The following is a 17,672-nucleotide window of genomic DNA, read 5'->3' as shown; positions in this document are numbered from 1 at the left end:
GGTATTACATATCAATTTAAATTTGATGGGAGGAGAAACCAATCTCAGCAATTAGCCTGCACTTGTTTACATTTGCAACTTGATTGTATCTTTTTTCTTTATGAAAATCCAGAAGAAATATAGCTCCAAGGAATTCAGAATTGAGGAGGAGCTTACTTGGTGATGTTCTTAAGTTCCTCGCGATGAAGAGATTGCAACAAATTGAAGTCCAACTTTGCAAGCTCCAGGATGGCATCATCTCGTGTGGCGTCCTCTTGGTAGATGGAGATGTAATCTCTTGCCAAGAGCCTTCTCATTCTTCTACAGAGAGGTGTCTCGAGGTCGAGAGACACTTGCGTTGTTAATGGTGGTTTAAGATCAGCTAATGCAGACACTAGGTTATTCTTCGTAAAAGAGATGGCTTCATCAAGAATGATCTCCCCATGAGTCCCAAGATAGGCTGCGTTGTACAAGCTTAGTAGTCCCTTCACATCACTGCCCAACGTAGACATGAAACTTCCTCCCTCATCTTTGAACTTGTTAAAGGCATCTACAGAAATACAAAAGATTTTTTGCTTTTAGAAAAAAAAACATAAAGCCATAATATCAAAATTAATTTACTGTTTTAAATGATTATGTGATAATCAAAATAAAGACTTTTGTGAGTGATTTTTATGTTTATTTTACCAAAAAAATATTATTGGTACTGTCAAAATCTATGATTGAATTAAATAAAAGATGATAAAAAATATCGTATTGTTTTGGATCACACATACAAATACTGCTTTATTTTAAGGAATTAAACGGATTACTTGGGGACACATAATGTCCGTGTTGTCTGAGCAGCCGAAACCAGAGAGCAGTGTGGTAAAGACCGTGGTCGTCAATATCAGCATCATGGATTCGACTTAGTGCTTCGCTTATTTCCTTCTGAAAGTGATAATCCAATCCAAGAAGCTGGATTGAATCAATCAGCTCCATGGTCTGCAGCAGATCAGTAGTATCATCGAACATGCTCTTTACTTGCCCCCTCAGCTCTTCAGCTCTCTCTTTCATCCTTGCATCATCCATGAATAAAAATAAGTAATGAATGCACATATTTTGAACTCGGAATCGTCCCTTCTTGCTGAGAACTCGAGCATTTCAGGCATACGCATATGTTTAAAGAAGTGATGGCGTTACATGCCTGTGTTTGAGGGGACGACTGGCCGTGTAGGATGAAGTAGTCTCCCCACACGCTCGGATGATAGCCTGCAGACTTACGATCCACAACCTCATCACCTGGAGCAAGTGACTGCAAACCCATAGTCTCCATTTTTTTTTTTGTGGAACCAAAACCTGGGAGGTCGCGATAGCTTGTTGCCTAGTGTTGGAATTTATAAGGAAATACATTCGGTAGTTGTGGTAGAAAAAACAACTCTTAGCCACAACTATCCACTTTGTATAGGTTATGCTCCTCTTTGTCATCCATCAATCGTTATCATTTGATCCAAGACAGAAGATAGAGGTGATATTTTTTATTGATAGGTTCTTCCTATTTATACAGATTAGGAGGAAGAATTTTTCTCAATAAAGTAGCGAGATTTTCTCATGCAGTTGGGAAAATTTTATCTTCTATCATGAACTTGCAAGATGGTACTCCTGTCAAGGATGCCGATCTTGGATCGATGGAATGAAAATAATTTATGGGCGATAGATTTCGTGAGTGAGTATGCTAGTTAATCAGTCATATGTACATGAGAAATACGTAGTTGATGTCGGAGAACTTGATCTCACATGAAGTGAAAGTCGATGACAATATGTTTAATGAGAGAGTGGAACACTGGATTGGTACACAGGTAGGTAGCTATGACATTATCACAATATATTGTAGAAGTAAAAGTGGAGTTAATGTTGAGTTTCTTGAGCAGATTTGTAACCCAATTGAGTTTTGCAGCAGCGGTAGTGATGACATGGTATTCAGCTTCAGTTGTAGACCATGCAATTGTCTTTTGCATCTTAGAACTCTAACTGATTGGACTAGCTCTAAAGAAAATAATATACCCCGACATGAATGTTCTATCATCAAAGTTTCTTGCCTAATCGGTGTTAACAAAAGCATAGAGAAGTGGAGAGTGTTTGCGGAGAAAGAGACCATGATTGAGGGTTCCTTTAAGATATCACATGATTCATTTGACTGCAGACCAATGCATAGTAACGGAATCAATGAAATCCTTTCAACCCGACGTGGTGGTGGCGCTAATGCCAGGCCAGATTCAAGTGTTCCTTGCCTTTTGTCCCACCTTAATTCACTTGTTATTACCAAGTCCTGTATTTTCTTAGATGGCTACTACATAAATTATAATAATTTATTGACCGTAAAAAAGATGTCTGGGTGGGTGAGAGCTAAGTACTATAAGGAGCCAACTACTTGTCGGTATTGAGTGAGTTCCATAGCAAAACTTCCATCACATAATTTGAGTGATTCACTAGTAGAGAGGGGAGTTGTAACCTCTTTTGTGTCTTGCATGTTTATCTTTAATAATAAATCTTGAATATATTTTCTTTATGACAAGAAGAGACCTAAAGATGTATATGTTGCTTTCACTCCTAAACAGTAGCTCAAAGTTCCTAGATCTTTAAGGAAAAATCGATCTGCCAATTACTTGATGAATGTCTAGATCTCCATAGGATTATTGCTCGTGACAATAATATAATCAAAATACACCAAAAGATACATTATGCCTATATGTTGTTGTCATAGAAATAATGAGATATCAGACTTAGAGTTGATAAAGCCAATTAGAGTAAAAAACGAGCCAAGTTTAGTGTATTAGGCTCTTGAAGACTAACGAAGTCCATAAATAGCCTTTTGTAGTTTACAAACATGCATTGGATATTGAGGATAGATGAAACCATGAGGTTGTTGCATAAATACGTTTTCAATTAGAGTCCCCTATAAAAAGGTATTATTAACATCTAGTTTTTGTAATTATCCGCCTCTAGTGATGGCCAAACTTAGGATAGGTCGAATTGTTATAAGTTTAACAATATGATTGAATATCTTAGTGAAATCAATACCAGGTCGTTAATGAAACCCTTTGGCAACTAGACATGCTTTATATCTGGCAATTGATCCATCTGGGTTCCGCTTAATTTGAAAAACTCACTTACACCCGATGATGTTTTATTTGTGATGAAAGAATACAAGGTTCCATTTTGAGTTATGGAGGAGGGCATCATATTATTCGCACATGACTTTATGCCAGTGTTAAGATTTTTGGGCTTGAGTGAATATGGTGAGTTCAATGGTCTTAGGTGAAGATTTTGTGATAGCATGTAGGTCAATGATTTAATGTGGTTTGAAAATACCACTCTTGGAGTGTGTTATCATTGGATGGCTAGAGGATATGGGATTGTGAGGTTGTATTGTTGGTATAAGCGGTGGAGAGTCATTGACATGGGCAGGATCAGGCTAAGGTACATCAGTGTCACTGGGTCTTGAAGAAGGTAAAGACAATGGTTGTGATTCTAAATATATTGGCTCATGAATGGGAGAAACTTGAGAAGAAGGGAGTGAAGTAGTAATTGAGGGAATGAGCTATTGTTGAACTAGAGTAGTAGTAGAGTGTGGATCTTGAGGAGAGGAACTAGATGGTGTCATGGGAGGCTCGTCTAATAGGATAGAGGTATACTCCAATGATGAATGTTTGTTGAAATAGTTTGCATGGTAGGAGACTCATAGTTTTGGAAAGAAAAGATAGAATCCACAAAAATAACTTGGCATGATATAAAGACTTTTTTAGTTTGGAAGTTATAGCATCAGAAAGCATTATATTCAAAAGAATATCCGATGAAAATGTAAGGCTTAAATCTTGATGTTATCTTATGGGAGGTATAGGGATGTAACCATAGATAATATAGACAACCAAATACTTTAAGTTTCTGAACGCTTGGAGATTTATGAAATAGTATTTCAAATGAAGATTGATATTGTATGACTAGCATAAGCATACAATTAATAAGGTATGTTATAGTTTGAAAGGTTGTTGTCCAGAAGGCATGGAGGCCTGATGTAGAAGTGTGAGACCAATTTCAACTATATGTCGATGTTTGTATTCGGTAGAGCCAATTAGTTAAGGAGTATGTGGGGGTAACTTGAGATGTTATATACTACAAGTAGAGAGATAAGATGTTAGGGCTTGAAATTCACCATCACCATTAGAGTAAACTGTTTTGATTGTAGACTAAAAATAGTTCTCAATCAACTTTCTAAAGTTGATAAAGATTGTAGAAACTTCATATTTACGATGAAGAGGATATAACCATGTATACTTAGTGAAATAATCTATAAAAATGGCATAAAATCTGAATTTGTCAAAAGAAATGATTGGAGCAGGCCCCAAACATCGGTATAAATAATTTTAAACGATTTAGAATAGGATATGTAGAATATGTCAAAGGATTATCTATGACTTTTATTACTAAAATATGCATCACAATAAGTTATAAAGCTACTTGATTTAAAAATAGGAAGAGAGTAATGAGAAAATAATTTCTACCAAATAAAGAATGAGGGATGACCAAGACGACGATACCACACATCGATTGGAGCTACAATCGAAGAGCGAACAGTGGGCTGAGTTATTTATGGAGTTGATGATAATTTGTAAATGTTGCCTTTATTCTCGCCTTGGACCAAGAATGCCCCTGTGCTCAAATCCTTGACAAAAAAAGAGTTAAAAAAAATTCAATTGAAGTATTGTTATGTTTGCATAATTCAAAAACAAAAATGAGGTTTCGTTTAATATGAGGTGCACATAGAACATTATCAAGTGTAAAAGTTGCGGTATCGAAATTAAGCGTTATAAAACTAGTATGAGTAATAGGAAGTCTTTTACCATCAACGACGATGATATCTTCATTGTCGCTATAATTATTATGGATAGACAAGTTCTGAAGATCAAAGATAATATAATAAGATGCACCAAAGTCCATAATACAATTGAGTTGACTAGTAGTTAGAGTAGTCATGAGATTCACCTAAGGTCACTGTGATGGAGCAAGGACTCTGGGTCGAAACCGATAGATTTTTACGGAGTATCCAGCTTTATCATACAGTTGGCAAATGACTCTTTGTTGACTTGTGAGTCCAGGACACTAGGGTTGATGCTTATTGGAGTTGCCACCTTGATAGGAATGTTGATGATGCTAATAAAGGGGGGTTTATTTTAGACTCATAGGGTCAAGAGATATTTTCGCCAAACCTTTGTTAATGTTCTTGTTGTATTAGTTGCTCTTCCACTTGGACTTTTGACTGACTTGAGCTATGATGGTTGGTTCAAGCAACTTGTCCTCGTGTTTCAAATATATTTCATAGTCAGTCAACTTGTTATAGAATTCTTCGAATAACATTGGTGAGTTGCGTACTCGAATTGTGGCTACCAATTCCTTCTACTCAACTCCAAGGCCATTAAGGGTATGGATTATGACTTTTTCTTCATATAGGGAATGACCTATCAAAGCTAAGTCATCAATGATAACTTTGATATTTTGATTTCTTACTCTAATACCATGATACAAGATAGAAGATAAAAGTGATATTTTTTATTGATATATTCTTCCTATTTATATCGGTTAGGAGGGGAGATTTTCCTTAATAAAGTAGCAAGATTTTATCGAAATCTTATTTACTATCAAATTTCCTATAATAATAAAAGGCTGCAATCTATAGGGCCAAGTTCTTTCATCGGGAGTCTAAGGTCGTATTCCTCGTAGTGGTCCATGAATAATATTTCAACCACTCTATGATAGTAGCCCCATCAGTCTCAATGAAACTATGATGGATATGTGGGAGGAGACCTAGTTGAGGGAGTTTGCGGTTGTGTTCCTTCTATTGAAAAAAGGTTATAATCTATAGGGTCAAGTTCTTTCGTCGGGGAGTCTTAGGTCGTATTCCTCGTGGTGGTCCATGAATAACATTTCAACCACTCTCTCGATGATAGTAGCCCCATTGGGAGTTTGTGGTTGTGATAGGAGGAGACTTGATTGAGGGAGTTTGTGGTTGTATTGCTTATATTGGTCTATTAATAATGATTTAACTTCCTATAAAGAAATAAATCTATCATGCTTGTGATTTAGCAATAGGATCAATTGAATTTTAATAAAGAAAAATATGCACTCAAATCTAATTTGAATATTCAAATAACAATTTAGTTAGATTTAAATTAAAAAAAATCTTACCAATGTGAGATCTGGATATACAATCTTACTTCTAAATATTTAGGGATCATTTTCCTGACTTAAATCTTAGACTCAAGTTTAGATAAGCTTAAATTATATTTAACATATTTAAATTAAATAAAACATGTTGGAATTCAACTTGAAGATCAGATTTGGATTTTACTTAATATAGAAAGATTGTACCCAAAACATGTTGGATTTTACTTGACTCAAATTCAAATAAATACGTGTTTCCATCAAATAAATACAAGTATTCAAATAAATACTTTGTGAGTCTGTTTTCGTGTTCGACGCCCTTCGGCGAACACGTGGATGTGCTCATCTCTTCTCGGTGGTGGATGACTTCAATACTGGGAGTCACCCGTAGCTGCAGCCTCAAATGAGATGTACATTTGGACTTATATGTGAGCTACAGCTGCAGTTTTGTTTTTGTTTTTTGTTTTTTTGGGAAAAAAAGAATGAATTAGCACTCAAGAAAGAGAGTTACAGCTGCTCGACAAGGCTGTCGCATCAGCCTTCCCAAAAACACAAAAAGATGATTGTGACCAGAAGTGTTAAGTTGCGTGGGGGATGAAGCTGAACTCGACAACCTTCAGCCTCGTACGAAGGGTAGCATCAGTCAAGACAGCAGAATCAGAGCATATCCAAATCTTGCTCAAGCCCTCCTGCTCTGTAAAATTTAGGGCTTCAAGAATCGTTATTCCTTCCGATATTACAGTATTGTGTGCTTTCCTTGCAGCATAGTCAACTGCTCTAATCCATCTGTTGGTAGGTGGCTATCAAGTTAAAGAGTATTCCGGATATTAAAATATATATTATTAAAAAATTCTAGAAATAAAATATTTTTTTTGACAAAAGTTTAAAAAAACAATTTCTTTCGAAAATTTGTCCAATTATACTTAAATAGTTAGGGAAAAAAAATTGGATTTTACTTAATATATATTAGAAGAAAATTGTTGGAATTCACATCTATCTCTCTCATGGTCACATATGAGATTGTGTGGAGGAAGTTGCATTTGATAGATCACATATCTATGATGGGACCTCCAAATATTAATGAACGCTTGACGAAATGTCCCGAACCACATGTATATGATGCGACGTCTCGTACCACATCTATTTCAATCGATCGGCAGATGTTTCATGCCTTCCGGCAAACATGTGGCTGTGCTTAACTCATTCTCAATGGTGGACGATCAGCTCCACAACTTAAATACGGGAGGTTATAAGATAAGATTTTTTTAACTATATTTTTTTTCCTAATTTATATAAATAGAAGAGGAAACATGTTAATATATTGAAGTATTTTCATTTCTTCAATAATACTTTGAGAAAAGTCAAGTTTCGCTCTTGCCTTTGGCCAGCGACCAACGTCGTTGAGACCAGCGACGTGAAAAAAGGTCGCTGCAGCCATCTGCCAAAAGTTGGTGGACTTAAGGAGAATGAAGGGCGGACTTACGGATAACGAAAGGAACGCTTGTGCCCTCACAGCAACAGCAATCGTAATAGTAGCAACGATCTACTCTTGTCCTACTCACAAAGTTTTTCATTTATAAACCATTCTTTACATCGATCTAAGATTGGTATCCTTATCATGAGCACTATATAGAAGATTATGAGGAAATCTTTCTATTCTGTTGAGAAAAATCCTCTATTCTATTGAGAAAAATTATTTTTTTTAATTTATATAAATAGAAGCGGGAATATATTAATGTATTTTTCTTAAATAACACATGAGACGCATGTTATATTTGGACATACTTATATTTGGACCTACTACTAAAAGGAAACGCACTAGCACGTAAGAAAGAGAGTTACAGCAGCTGGGCAAGACTGTTGCATCAGCGTTCCAAAAGGAAGAGTAATTCGTGAGTTCTCCTAAAAAAATGCAAGATGGAAGGAAAAAGTGTTAAAAGTTGTTAGGGATAAAGCTGAACTTGACAACCTTCAGCCTCATACAAAGGATAGAAATGTTAAAGATAATCCCATCTAGGAATCTGACCATGTTAGCATAATCATATTTAGGTCTTTTTTAATATCCTTCCACTATTACAGCATCGTATGCTTTAATTGTAGTACAATCAACTTCTCTCTTCTATTGATATTTTTTTGCCAAAAAGAAATATCAGTCGACTTCGAACTTTTTCTTTTAGACAATATACAAACATTATCCTTATGTAATCTTCTATAAATAATAAAAAATATTTACACTGATTTCATATTGCATGCTCAATATTCCTATCTTCTCCCAAAGTATGATGATATTGATCTATGCCTCAATAAATGAGTTCTTTAATTTACTCATTTAAATCATAATAGTTTATCTTGAATCTTATATTTTGATGATAAACCAATTGACAGCGTTTATGATTTGATTTACATTTTGAGTGACATAGGAAGCTTTGATCAGAAAGATATAATTAAAATAGGAATAATCATATTAGGCTGGAGTAAAATATGTCAGAAGATTAGATGTTGCGCTGAAAGATTGATCGACATATCAATAGAAGGCGTCAGGCCATGGGATCAGGCATTGGGCCAAGAAGAGCAAAAATTACATCAAGGAAATTGGAGTTACGGAGGTTAACTAGTCAATTAGACAATAAGCTACAAGAGAGGGTGATGCGCTGAAGAATCAAATGAAGTATCGATAAACCAATGACATATCGGATAATATTTGATTCAAACTTTGTAATAATTGTCTAGATCGAAGTAGGTTTTAAGTGTGCAGGATTAACTATGATAGCGATTAAGACATAAATCAAAATGAAGTCCCGGAATTAAGAATGAGATTTCGTTGGGAGATCGAGAGTTCGTTAGAAGTTCGGACATTCATCGGAAGTTCTACCGAAATTGACTAAGAAGTCCAGGAGCTTGCCAAAGAAGCTTGTCAGAACTCACCAAGAAGATTATCGTGAAGTACAGGAGCTTACCGGGAGTCCGTTGGAACATTGTCGAGATATTATCGGAAGTTCGCTAGAAGTTCACTAGAAGAAACCTAGACTAACCGGACTTGATTTGCTTAGTGTATGCCTTAAAATTCATAGTTAGCACATAATTAGGTTGGAATTGGGCCAACTCAATTAGGGGTTAATTGGGCCCAAGTTTAGGCTATGTTGGGCCAAGTAAAAAGGTCTAAACAGTGACCCAACAAGTGAAATCATAGTAACACAGTCTCTAAGACTATGTCAGGTAGTGGTACCACTAGTCTGGCCAGTGGCACCGCCTAGATACAGTCTCCTAGGCGATGGTATCTTCCAGTGTCAGGCTGTAGGCGGTGGTACCATCTGTACCCCGAAATCTCAGGGATTTGAATTTTGGCTCCAAGTTTTGAAGTTATTTAGGGTCTATAAATACCTCAGCTATTATTGTATATATTAATAAGAAAATTGAGCAAAACTCTATGATTCTAAAGTTGTAAATCTTATTAGAAAGTTGAGTTCCCTCCTAAATCTTAGAGAGAGTTCTAAGGGAGGTGTACGAGGGATACCTTATAAAATAGGGTTATAAAATATCATCTCCTAAACCTATGAAAAGGAGAAGAGAGGTGTAAAAGGGTAGTTGATATTTATCCATTGAAAGAAGATCATTAGTGAATGCCGATGGCCTCGACGGAAGAGGAATCAGGAGTGGATGTAGGTCATGACGATCGAACCACTATAAAATATGGTTTGTATTTTTACTTTGCTATTTACATTTATTTCAAACTATCATGTTTCCTCATTACTCTAGCTACACACTCTTACAAATGTGTTTTAAGTTAACATATTTTTGAAATTGGTTTTAATTGGACGAAAGAATTTTGAAATGATGTAATTTTGTTCGATATACTAATTCACCCCCCTAGTGCCGATTCGATCCTAACAGTTGGTATCCGAGCTATGTTATTTCTCGTTTGATTTAATACCCAAGAGAAATGACTCTTTTCGGCTTTCAAGAGGGCTTTTCTATCATTTGTCCTCCCATGTTCAATAAGATGGACTACAAATATTAGAAAACTCGGATGAGAGTTTTCTTGCTTTCATTGAATCTCGATTTATAGAATATAGTCGAATTCAGTTTTCAAAAGTCTTCTACTCTAATGAACGAATATAATGATTTGAAGAAGAAAACTTTTTCTTTAAATTCTAGAGCTATGAACGCTATATTTTGTGCTTTGGATAAACTGAATTCAATCGAGTTTCTATTTGCGAAACGACTTTTGATATTTGGAATATACTCGAAATCACACATGAAGGCACTAGTAGAGTAAAAGATTTTAAGATAAATCTTTTGATGCATTCTTTTGAATTATTTCGAATGAAGCCAAGCGAAACTATTATTGACATGTACACCCATTTTATGAATGTCGTCAGTAGTTTAAAAGCTCTTGGCAAATGTTTTTCAAATTTTGAACTTGTTAATAAGATATTAAGTTCCCTTCTAAAAATTTGGGATCCTAAAATAATGGCAATACAAGAGACAAAGAACTTCAATAATTTTCTACTGGAAGAACTTATTGGTTCATTGATGACATATGAAATGACGTGCAAGGTATATAATAAACATGAGAATAACCTTCCAAAGATTATGAAGGATTTAGACTTCTAACAATAAAGCTTAAGAAGTTCTTAAAACAAGAATCAAAGAATAAAAATAAACTTAAAAAGAACATAACTACTTGCTATGAACATGAGAAGCTGGGTCACTCCAAAGATGAGTATATAAAACTGAAGAAGAAGTTACCAAAGGATGAATCGAACATATCTAAAGACGAAGAGCAAACCAACAAAGATGAGGTGGCCTTCCACAATGAGGTAAATGACTCACCCGAAACCCCTTTAATTTATTTTAAAATTACTTGATGCTTTTTATGAGTTATTTTTAATTAGTTAGTAAAAAAATAGAAAATATATAAAAAATTATCATACTTCTTTTTCTAGTAATTTATAAAAAAATAAAAATTTAAGCATGATAATTGTATGTTAACTCCTAGCATTAAGCATGAAAAGTTAGATTTATTTAAAAAGAAAATTACTTTATGTTTAATGAAATCATACTTGATATTTTAATGATGTAATGAAGTAATAATGTGTATCTTGATGATTTCTATATTGCTTTTTGATTTTGATTGAAAATACTTTTTGTTCACTGAAACCATGGTCGATGATTTGAAATCATGCTTAATGAGTTTATAGTTTGAAATTATGCATGTTATATCTTGAAAACTTGAAACCATGTTTTGATATCATGCATACCCAAGTAATGATGTTTTAAAAATTTTATTGTTTTGGTATCATGCCTAAAGTAATGATGATTTTCTTTTGTGATTTATGGTTTATTGATCTTTATTGTAATGAAAGTTGCTTTTTCGGTTTTAAACATGATGGATGGTTTTCATATGAAAACTTGAGCATACTTATATGAAATCAATAACATAAAATGAAACACATAAAAAAAAAGTATTATCATTAAAATTAAAATGATAAATCAAATCTCTTGTTTAAAGAAGCCTTATGTTTAATGTGTTATATTTTTTGTCATGATGATTTTGATGATGAAATTTATTTTTTAGTCTTAAACGATGATGCATGCTTTGATTTAGCATAAAAAAAACTTGGATATGCTTGTGTGAAATAAATCAAACAAAAAAAAGAGAAAAATATTTTTCTTAAAAATTTCTCAATCCCTATCTTATCGAGTTTTTAAAAAGGATATTGATAAATCTATTTATATGAATCTCTTTCACTATGAAAAAGATTTTGATGATTTGATGATTTAAATCTAAATGAGATTTTTCTAATCGAATCATGAATTTTCTCTTGAGATATTTTCTATTTTATGTGAATCAAGATCTCTTCTTTGTTTTTTTATGTTTCTTTTACCATTTACTAAAAAGGGGATTTTCTATATGAATCATAAGATTTCTTATAATGAATTAAAATCTTTTACTCCTATGTTTCTTTTTTCTATTCACTAAAGAGAATATTTATCAAAATGAATCATGTCTTTTGGTATTCACATGATCTTATCTTTCATGATATGATTTTTATAATTCCTTGTATTCATAAAGTATATCTCATCATCAAATTTTCCTTGTTATCTTTCATGTGATGATATAAAATTATGCAATACTCATGAGAAGTTATGATCATATATGATAGGATGTAATGTAATTTGACATTTTGAAACCATCATGATTTGAATTATTTATGATTTGGAATGATGCATGCAATACTATGATTTGTTGCTAAAATGATATATCATGAATGCTTGAGTATCATGTATGATATGCCATAGTGATGACTTATTTTTGGTATCATGCATGAAGGATGAAATGTAATGTTTTGAAATTATGCATATTTTAATTTAAAACTATAATGATGTGTAAACATATTAAAATAAAATTAATACTTTACCTTTGTCATGATTTGAAAATTATAGTAAAAATAATAATTACAAAATTGTATTCTTCTCTTTTTTTTGACAATGACAAAGGGGGAGATAAATTTGTTAGCTTGCACATTTCCAAGGTAAAAAAACTTACTTGCTTGCTTGCACATCTAAAGAGAAGTAAAAATTGTAAACTTATAAATCTCAAGAGAAGCAAAAGTGCTATCTTGCCTATCTCAAGAAGTAAAACTTGCAACTTGCACATTGCAAAAGAAAGCAAGAATTGCTAGCTTGCACACTTCAACAAGAGGCAAAAATGCTATCTTACATTCTTTCTCTAAAACTTGCTAGCTTTTATGTTCAATACTTGCTATCTAATTAGCTTGCATAGTTGCACTTCTTCTATTTATTGATGACAAACGAAAGAAGTTATGATGATAATCATGTATGGAATGATATATTGAAATTTTGATTATGCATGATTTTATGATGATATATTATAAATATTCATGATTAAATTTACTTTAACTTGAATTCAATCTGAATTCAAGGTTCTATCAATACAGCATATTGATAGGGGGAGTTAAGGTTAACTCCGTCATCAATTGGTTGTTATCATAAAAAATGAAGATATTGTTGAATTTTAAATTTTGATGATAAACTAATTGATAGTATTTATGATTTGATCTGCATTTTGAGTGACGCAGAAAACTTCGATCAAGAAGAGACAGTTAAAATAGGAAGAATCATGTTGGGCCGAAGTATAACATGTCAAAATATTGGATGTCACGATAAAAGATCGATTGACATATCGATAAAAGGCTTCGGGCCATGGGTTCGGCATCGGGCTAAGAAGAGTAGAAATTACGCTAAGAAAATCGGAGTTGTGGAGGTCAATTGACTGATTGGGCAATAGGCTGTAAGAGAGGATAATGTGCTGAAGAATCCAACGAAGCGTCAATGCACCAATGGCATGTTGGACAACATTTGATTCAAGCTTTGTAATAATTGTCTAGATCAAAGTAGGTTTTAAGTGTATAAGATTAACTATAATAACAATGAAGGTATAAAGCAAAATAAAGTCCCGGAGTCAATAACGAGATTTCGTTGAAAGTTCGAGAGTTCGTCGGAAGTCCAAACATTCGTCGAAAGTTCTGCCAGAATTGACTAAGAAGTCCAGGAGCTTGCCATAGAAGCTCATCGGAACTCGCCAAGGAGATTGTCGTGAAGTCCAAGAGCTTACCGGTTGTCCATTGGAACATTGCCGAGAAATTATCGGAAGTTCGTCGGAAGCTCGCTGGAAGAAACCTAGACTAACCGAACTTGATTTGCTTAGTGTATACCTTAAAATTCATAGTTATCATATAATTGGGTTGGAATTGGACTAACTCAATTAGGGGCCAATTGGACCCAAGTTTGGGCTATGTTGGGCTAAGTGAAAAAGCTCAAACAGTGACCCAACAAATGAAATTGTCGTGACACAGTCTCCGAGACTATGTCAGGTGGTGGTACCACCTAATAACCGAGCTTTGTTGAGAGTAACCGAGTTTGTTGGGAGTCCATTGGAACATTGCCGAGAAATCGTCAGAAGTTCGTCGGAAGCTCGCCGGAAGAAACATAGACTAACCAAACTTGATTTGCTTAGTGTATACCTTAAAATTCGTAGTTAGCATATAATTGGGTTGGAAGTGGGCCAACTAAATTATGGGCCAATTGGGCCCAAGTTTGGTCTGTGTTGTGCCAAGTGCAAAGGCTCAAACAGTAACATAACAAGTGAAACTGTCCTACCACAGTCTCCTAGGTGGTGGTACCATCCAGTGTCAAGCTATAGGTGATGGTATCGCCCGTACCCCAAAGTCTCAAGGATTTGAATTTTGGCTTCAAGTTTTAAAATCATTTAGGGTCTATAAATACCCCAGCTATTCCTATATGGAGTAAGAAAAAAGTTGAGCAAAATTCTATAATTTTAAAGTTATAAACCCTATTAGAAAGTTGAGTTCCCTCCTCCTAAAGCTTAGAAATAATTCTAAGGGAGGTGTGTGTGAGATACCTTATAAAAGAGGGTTGTAAAAGGATAGTTAATTTTCACTTGTTGAAAAAAGATTATTAGTGGATGCTGGTGACCTCGACGGAAGAGGAATCGAGAGTAGATGTAGGTCACAACAACCGAACTACTATGGTTTGCATTTCTACTTTGCTATTTATATTTATTGCAAACTACCATACTTTCTTATTACTCTAGCTACACACTCTTTCGAATGTGTTTTAAGTTAATATCTTTTCGAAATTGATTTTAATCGAGCGAAAGAATTTCAAACTGACATAATTTTATCCTCTGCACTAATTCACCCCCTCCCTCTTAGAGTGTCGACTCGATCTATCGTGGCTATAATTATGGTGGAAGCAATAGTACTTGGATTTGTTCCTCCTCTCCAATGATGTCTTCAACTGTTAAGAGTCTTTGAAGATCCTTTTTTTTTATCTATAAAAGACTTTGATTCTAGTCCTATTCAAATGAGTTGACTTAGAACTCGGGTGAGGCAGCTTACCACAACATATCAGGGTGTCCAAGGTGTTGTATAGTGACATCTAAGCGCGAAAGGTGGTATTATGCTTTATCGGGTCAGTATTATTATTAAAGACCTCTAATGATAAGAGACAAAAGTTCATCTAGATTAACTCCTCATAAATGTTATGAGTGAATGAGGACCGATCGGAGATGGGATGGATCAAACTTTCCTCTAATAAAACTCTCGTTGCATCTCTTATAAATATTAGTTCATTTGCTATAGTCAAGTTCTAATTGGGGAGCGGGGCGCTCCCTCCATTAACTGTTCTAATTATATATATATATATATATATATATATATATATATATATATATATATGTATATATGTATATATGTATATATGTATATATGTATATATGTATATATGTATATATGTATATATACATATATACATATATACATATATACATATATATATATACATATATACATATATATACATATATATATATATATATACATATATATATATATATACATATATATATATATATACATATATATATATATATATATACATATATATATATATATATATAAACAAACTTATCTGCATTTGCTATAGGATTGAAATAAAAAAATAAACCCACATTATAAACAGAAAATAAGAGGAACGTTTTATTTGCCAAATTTTATTATATATCTATATTAATTACAATCAATTTATATCGATCGTAATTACTTAAAAAGTAGAAATCGTGGATATAATATCTAACTACGTCAATTATCTCCATGTGTCGAGTTAGCATGGTAATATGATCATTGTTAAAAACTTCGACAGGTGTATGCATCAATATTTTTTTAGAAAAGTAAATAATAAAAGCAGCATTTGAACATTAAATATTATAATAATTTATTAAGATCTTTACCAATTAAACTATATAATATCAAAAAAATTGACTATATAGTTTCCAAAAATGGATTATCCTTTCAAGCAAAGAAATGCTGCACGGAGTTGGATTGAGCCACTCCTAATATATATCCTTCCATGCTTCTGCTACCAATCCTTGCAACCTCTAACATGCAACATGTCCATCTATCCCGTACTCTTTCACGTAGCATTGGATTGTAGAGGCAACATGCTACCCATTTTACCAATACGGTACACTAACTATTTTTCATTCATCAGAAGTTGATGCTCGGAGAACTCTAAAAGTCCATCAAGCCTTTCTTTTGTTTTCTGTTAGTTTTAACATAATCTTTTTATTATCGTTTTGATATGACTAATTATTCAAGCAGCTTCGAAGATCTTTGGGAAACCAGTAATCCACACTAATGAGAAGGGAGAGAAAACAAAAAAATCAAAAGAGAAATTAAAAATTAACAAGTAAAGAATATACCACAATGTCAATGCAAATTTAACATGGTTACTTCTACAAAAGAAATTAAAATTTCACTATGTAAAACAAAATCAATACAAAGAATCACTCTCTCATGAGTTAACCTAAACTCAAATTTAAAATTATTTATACATATTCTTATTTAAAATTAGGATTACTCACAAGTAGTCTAAACTTAGGATTTCCTAAATCTTAAGAGTGATAGTGAAATATATGTGTATTTGATTAAGAAAAACAACGAATAGAAAATAAAATTTAAAGTTTAAAAAATAAATATGAAGCCACGTAATTATTATATTTGATCATTATAAACGGAAAAGAAAAGGAATGTTTTCTTATTTATTCTTGTCTTGGATATGACATAACTAACGCCTCTCTTCCTACAGATTTTGCATTTTACGTAAATTTTGATGGCCCATAAGCCCGATATTGGTTGATGTTGCATTGGCCTTTTCTATATGAACCATAGGTTCTGTACATGTGGATCAATTAATTTAGGCCCATAACCATCGTACACGTTGAAATTTATGGATCTCATTATTCTAATGTGCTAACGTAGCCCACTGATGTAATTGTGATTTGAATGAACTGCGAATTTATATGTCTTAGGCCCGATATTAACTACCGTTTATTACAATTAGATCGTAATTACCGCCCTGCAAACAGCATGTTAGCCTTCGATTCTGCGATCCGATTCCCACCACCGACACCTCTCCACCTCTCATCTCGCTGCGTCTTTGCATCAGAGGTAACAACGGTCTCTGTTGAAACCCACGTTCAAACGCTACCCCCAATCAGTGAGCAGGTAGCTTTGTCGGGTGAGCTTACAGTCTAAAGTTCTGCGAACTAATCGCCACCACCAGGCGTTCGCACCTTTCCGTTTCGCTACGCTTCTGCATCAGAGATGACACTGGGCTTACAGTTGGACCCCACCTAAAAGCTACCTCCAATCATACAGCAGGTGGATTTCAGGTGAAGGCCGGATGTGTCGGAGAAATTTGTGGCTCTCCCATTTCCATCAATCACCCGTACGCGGAGATCGTACAACACCGGCCCATCACAGCTGGCAACGACGATTAACGAGTTCCTGCTCCCTTTTAAACCATGCTTAGGTCACCTAATTAGCAAGTAATTAAATCCCGAAATAATGGTAACAAACTCTTTTTTTATCATAAATAAATAGATACTG

The 17,672-nt window shown here is 34.0% G+C and overlaps 1 protein-coding gene across 1 annotated transcript in view; it reads right to left on the bottom strand.

Moving 5' to 3' along the window:
- Positions 1-1,363, bottom strand: part of LOC135680008 (beta-eudesmol synthase-like) — a 3,318-nt gene extending 1,955 nt beyond the window's left edge. The window contains exons 1-3 of the mRNA XM_065193988.1: positions 1,166-1,363; positions 792-1,036; positions 157-529 (exon numbers count right to left, since the gene is read on the bottom strand). Coding sequence (XP_065050060.1) covers positions 157-529; positions 792-1,036; positions 1,166-1,257 — 710 coding nt within the window. The 5' untranslated portion in view covers positions 1,258-1,363. The remainder of the gene's footprint in view (positions 1-156; positions 530-791; positions 1,037-1,165) is intronic.
- Between the last annotated feature and the right edge of the window lie 16,309 nt (positions 1,364-17,672).

The sequence above is a fragment of the Musa acuminata genome, chromosome BXJ1-7 (assembly GCF_036884655.1).
Source record: "Musa acuminata AAA Group cultivar baxijiao chromosome BXJ1-7, Cavendish_Baxijiao_AAA, whole genome shotgun sequence".
NCBI classification, from domain to species: Eukaryota; Viridiplantae; Streptophyta; class Magnoliopsida; order Zingiberales; family Musaceae; genus Musa; species Musa acuminata.
The sequence above is the reverse complement of the archived record's forward strand: the minus strand, read 5'-3'. Positions and strand labels throughout refer to the sequence as shown.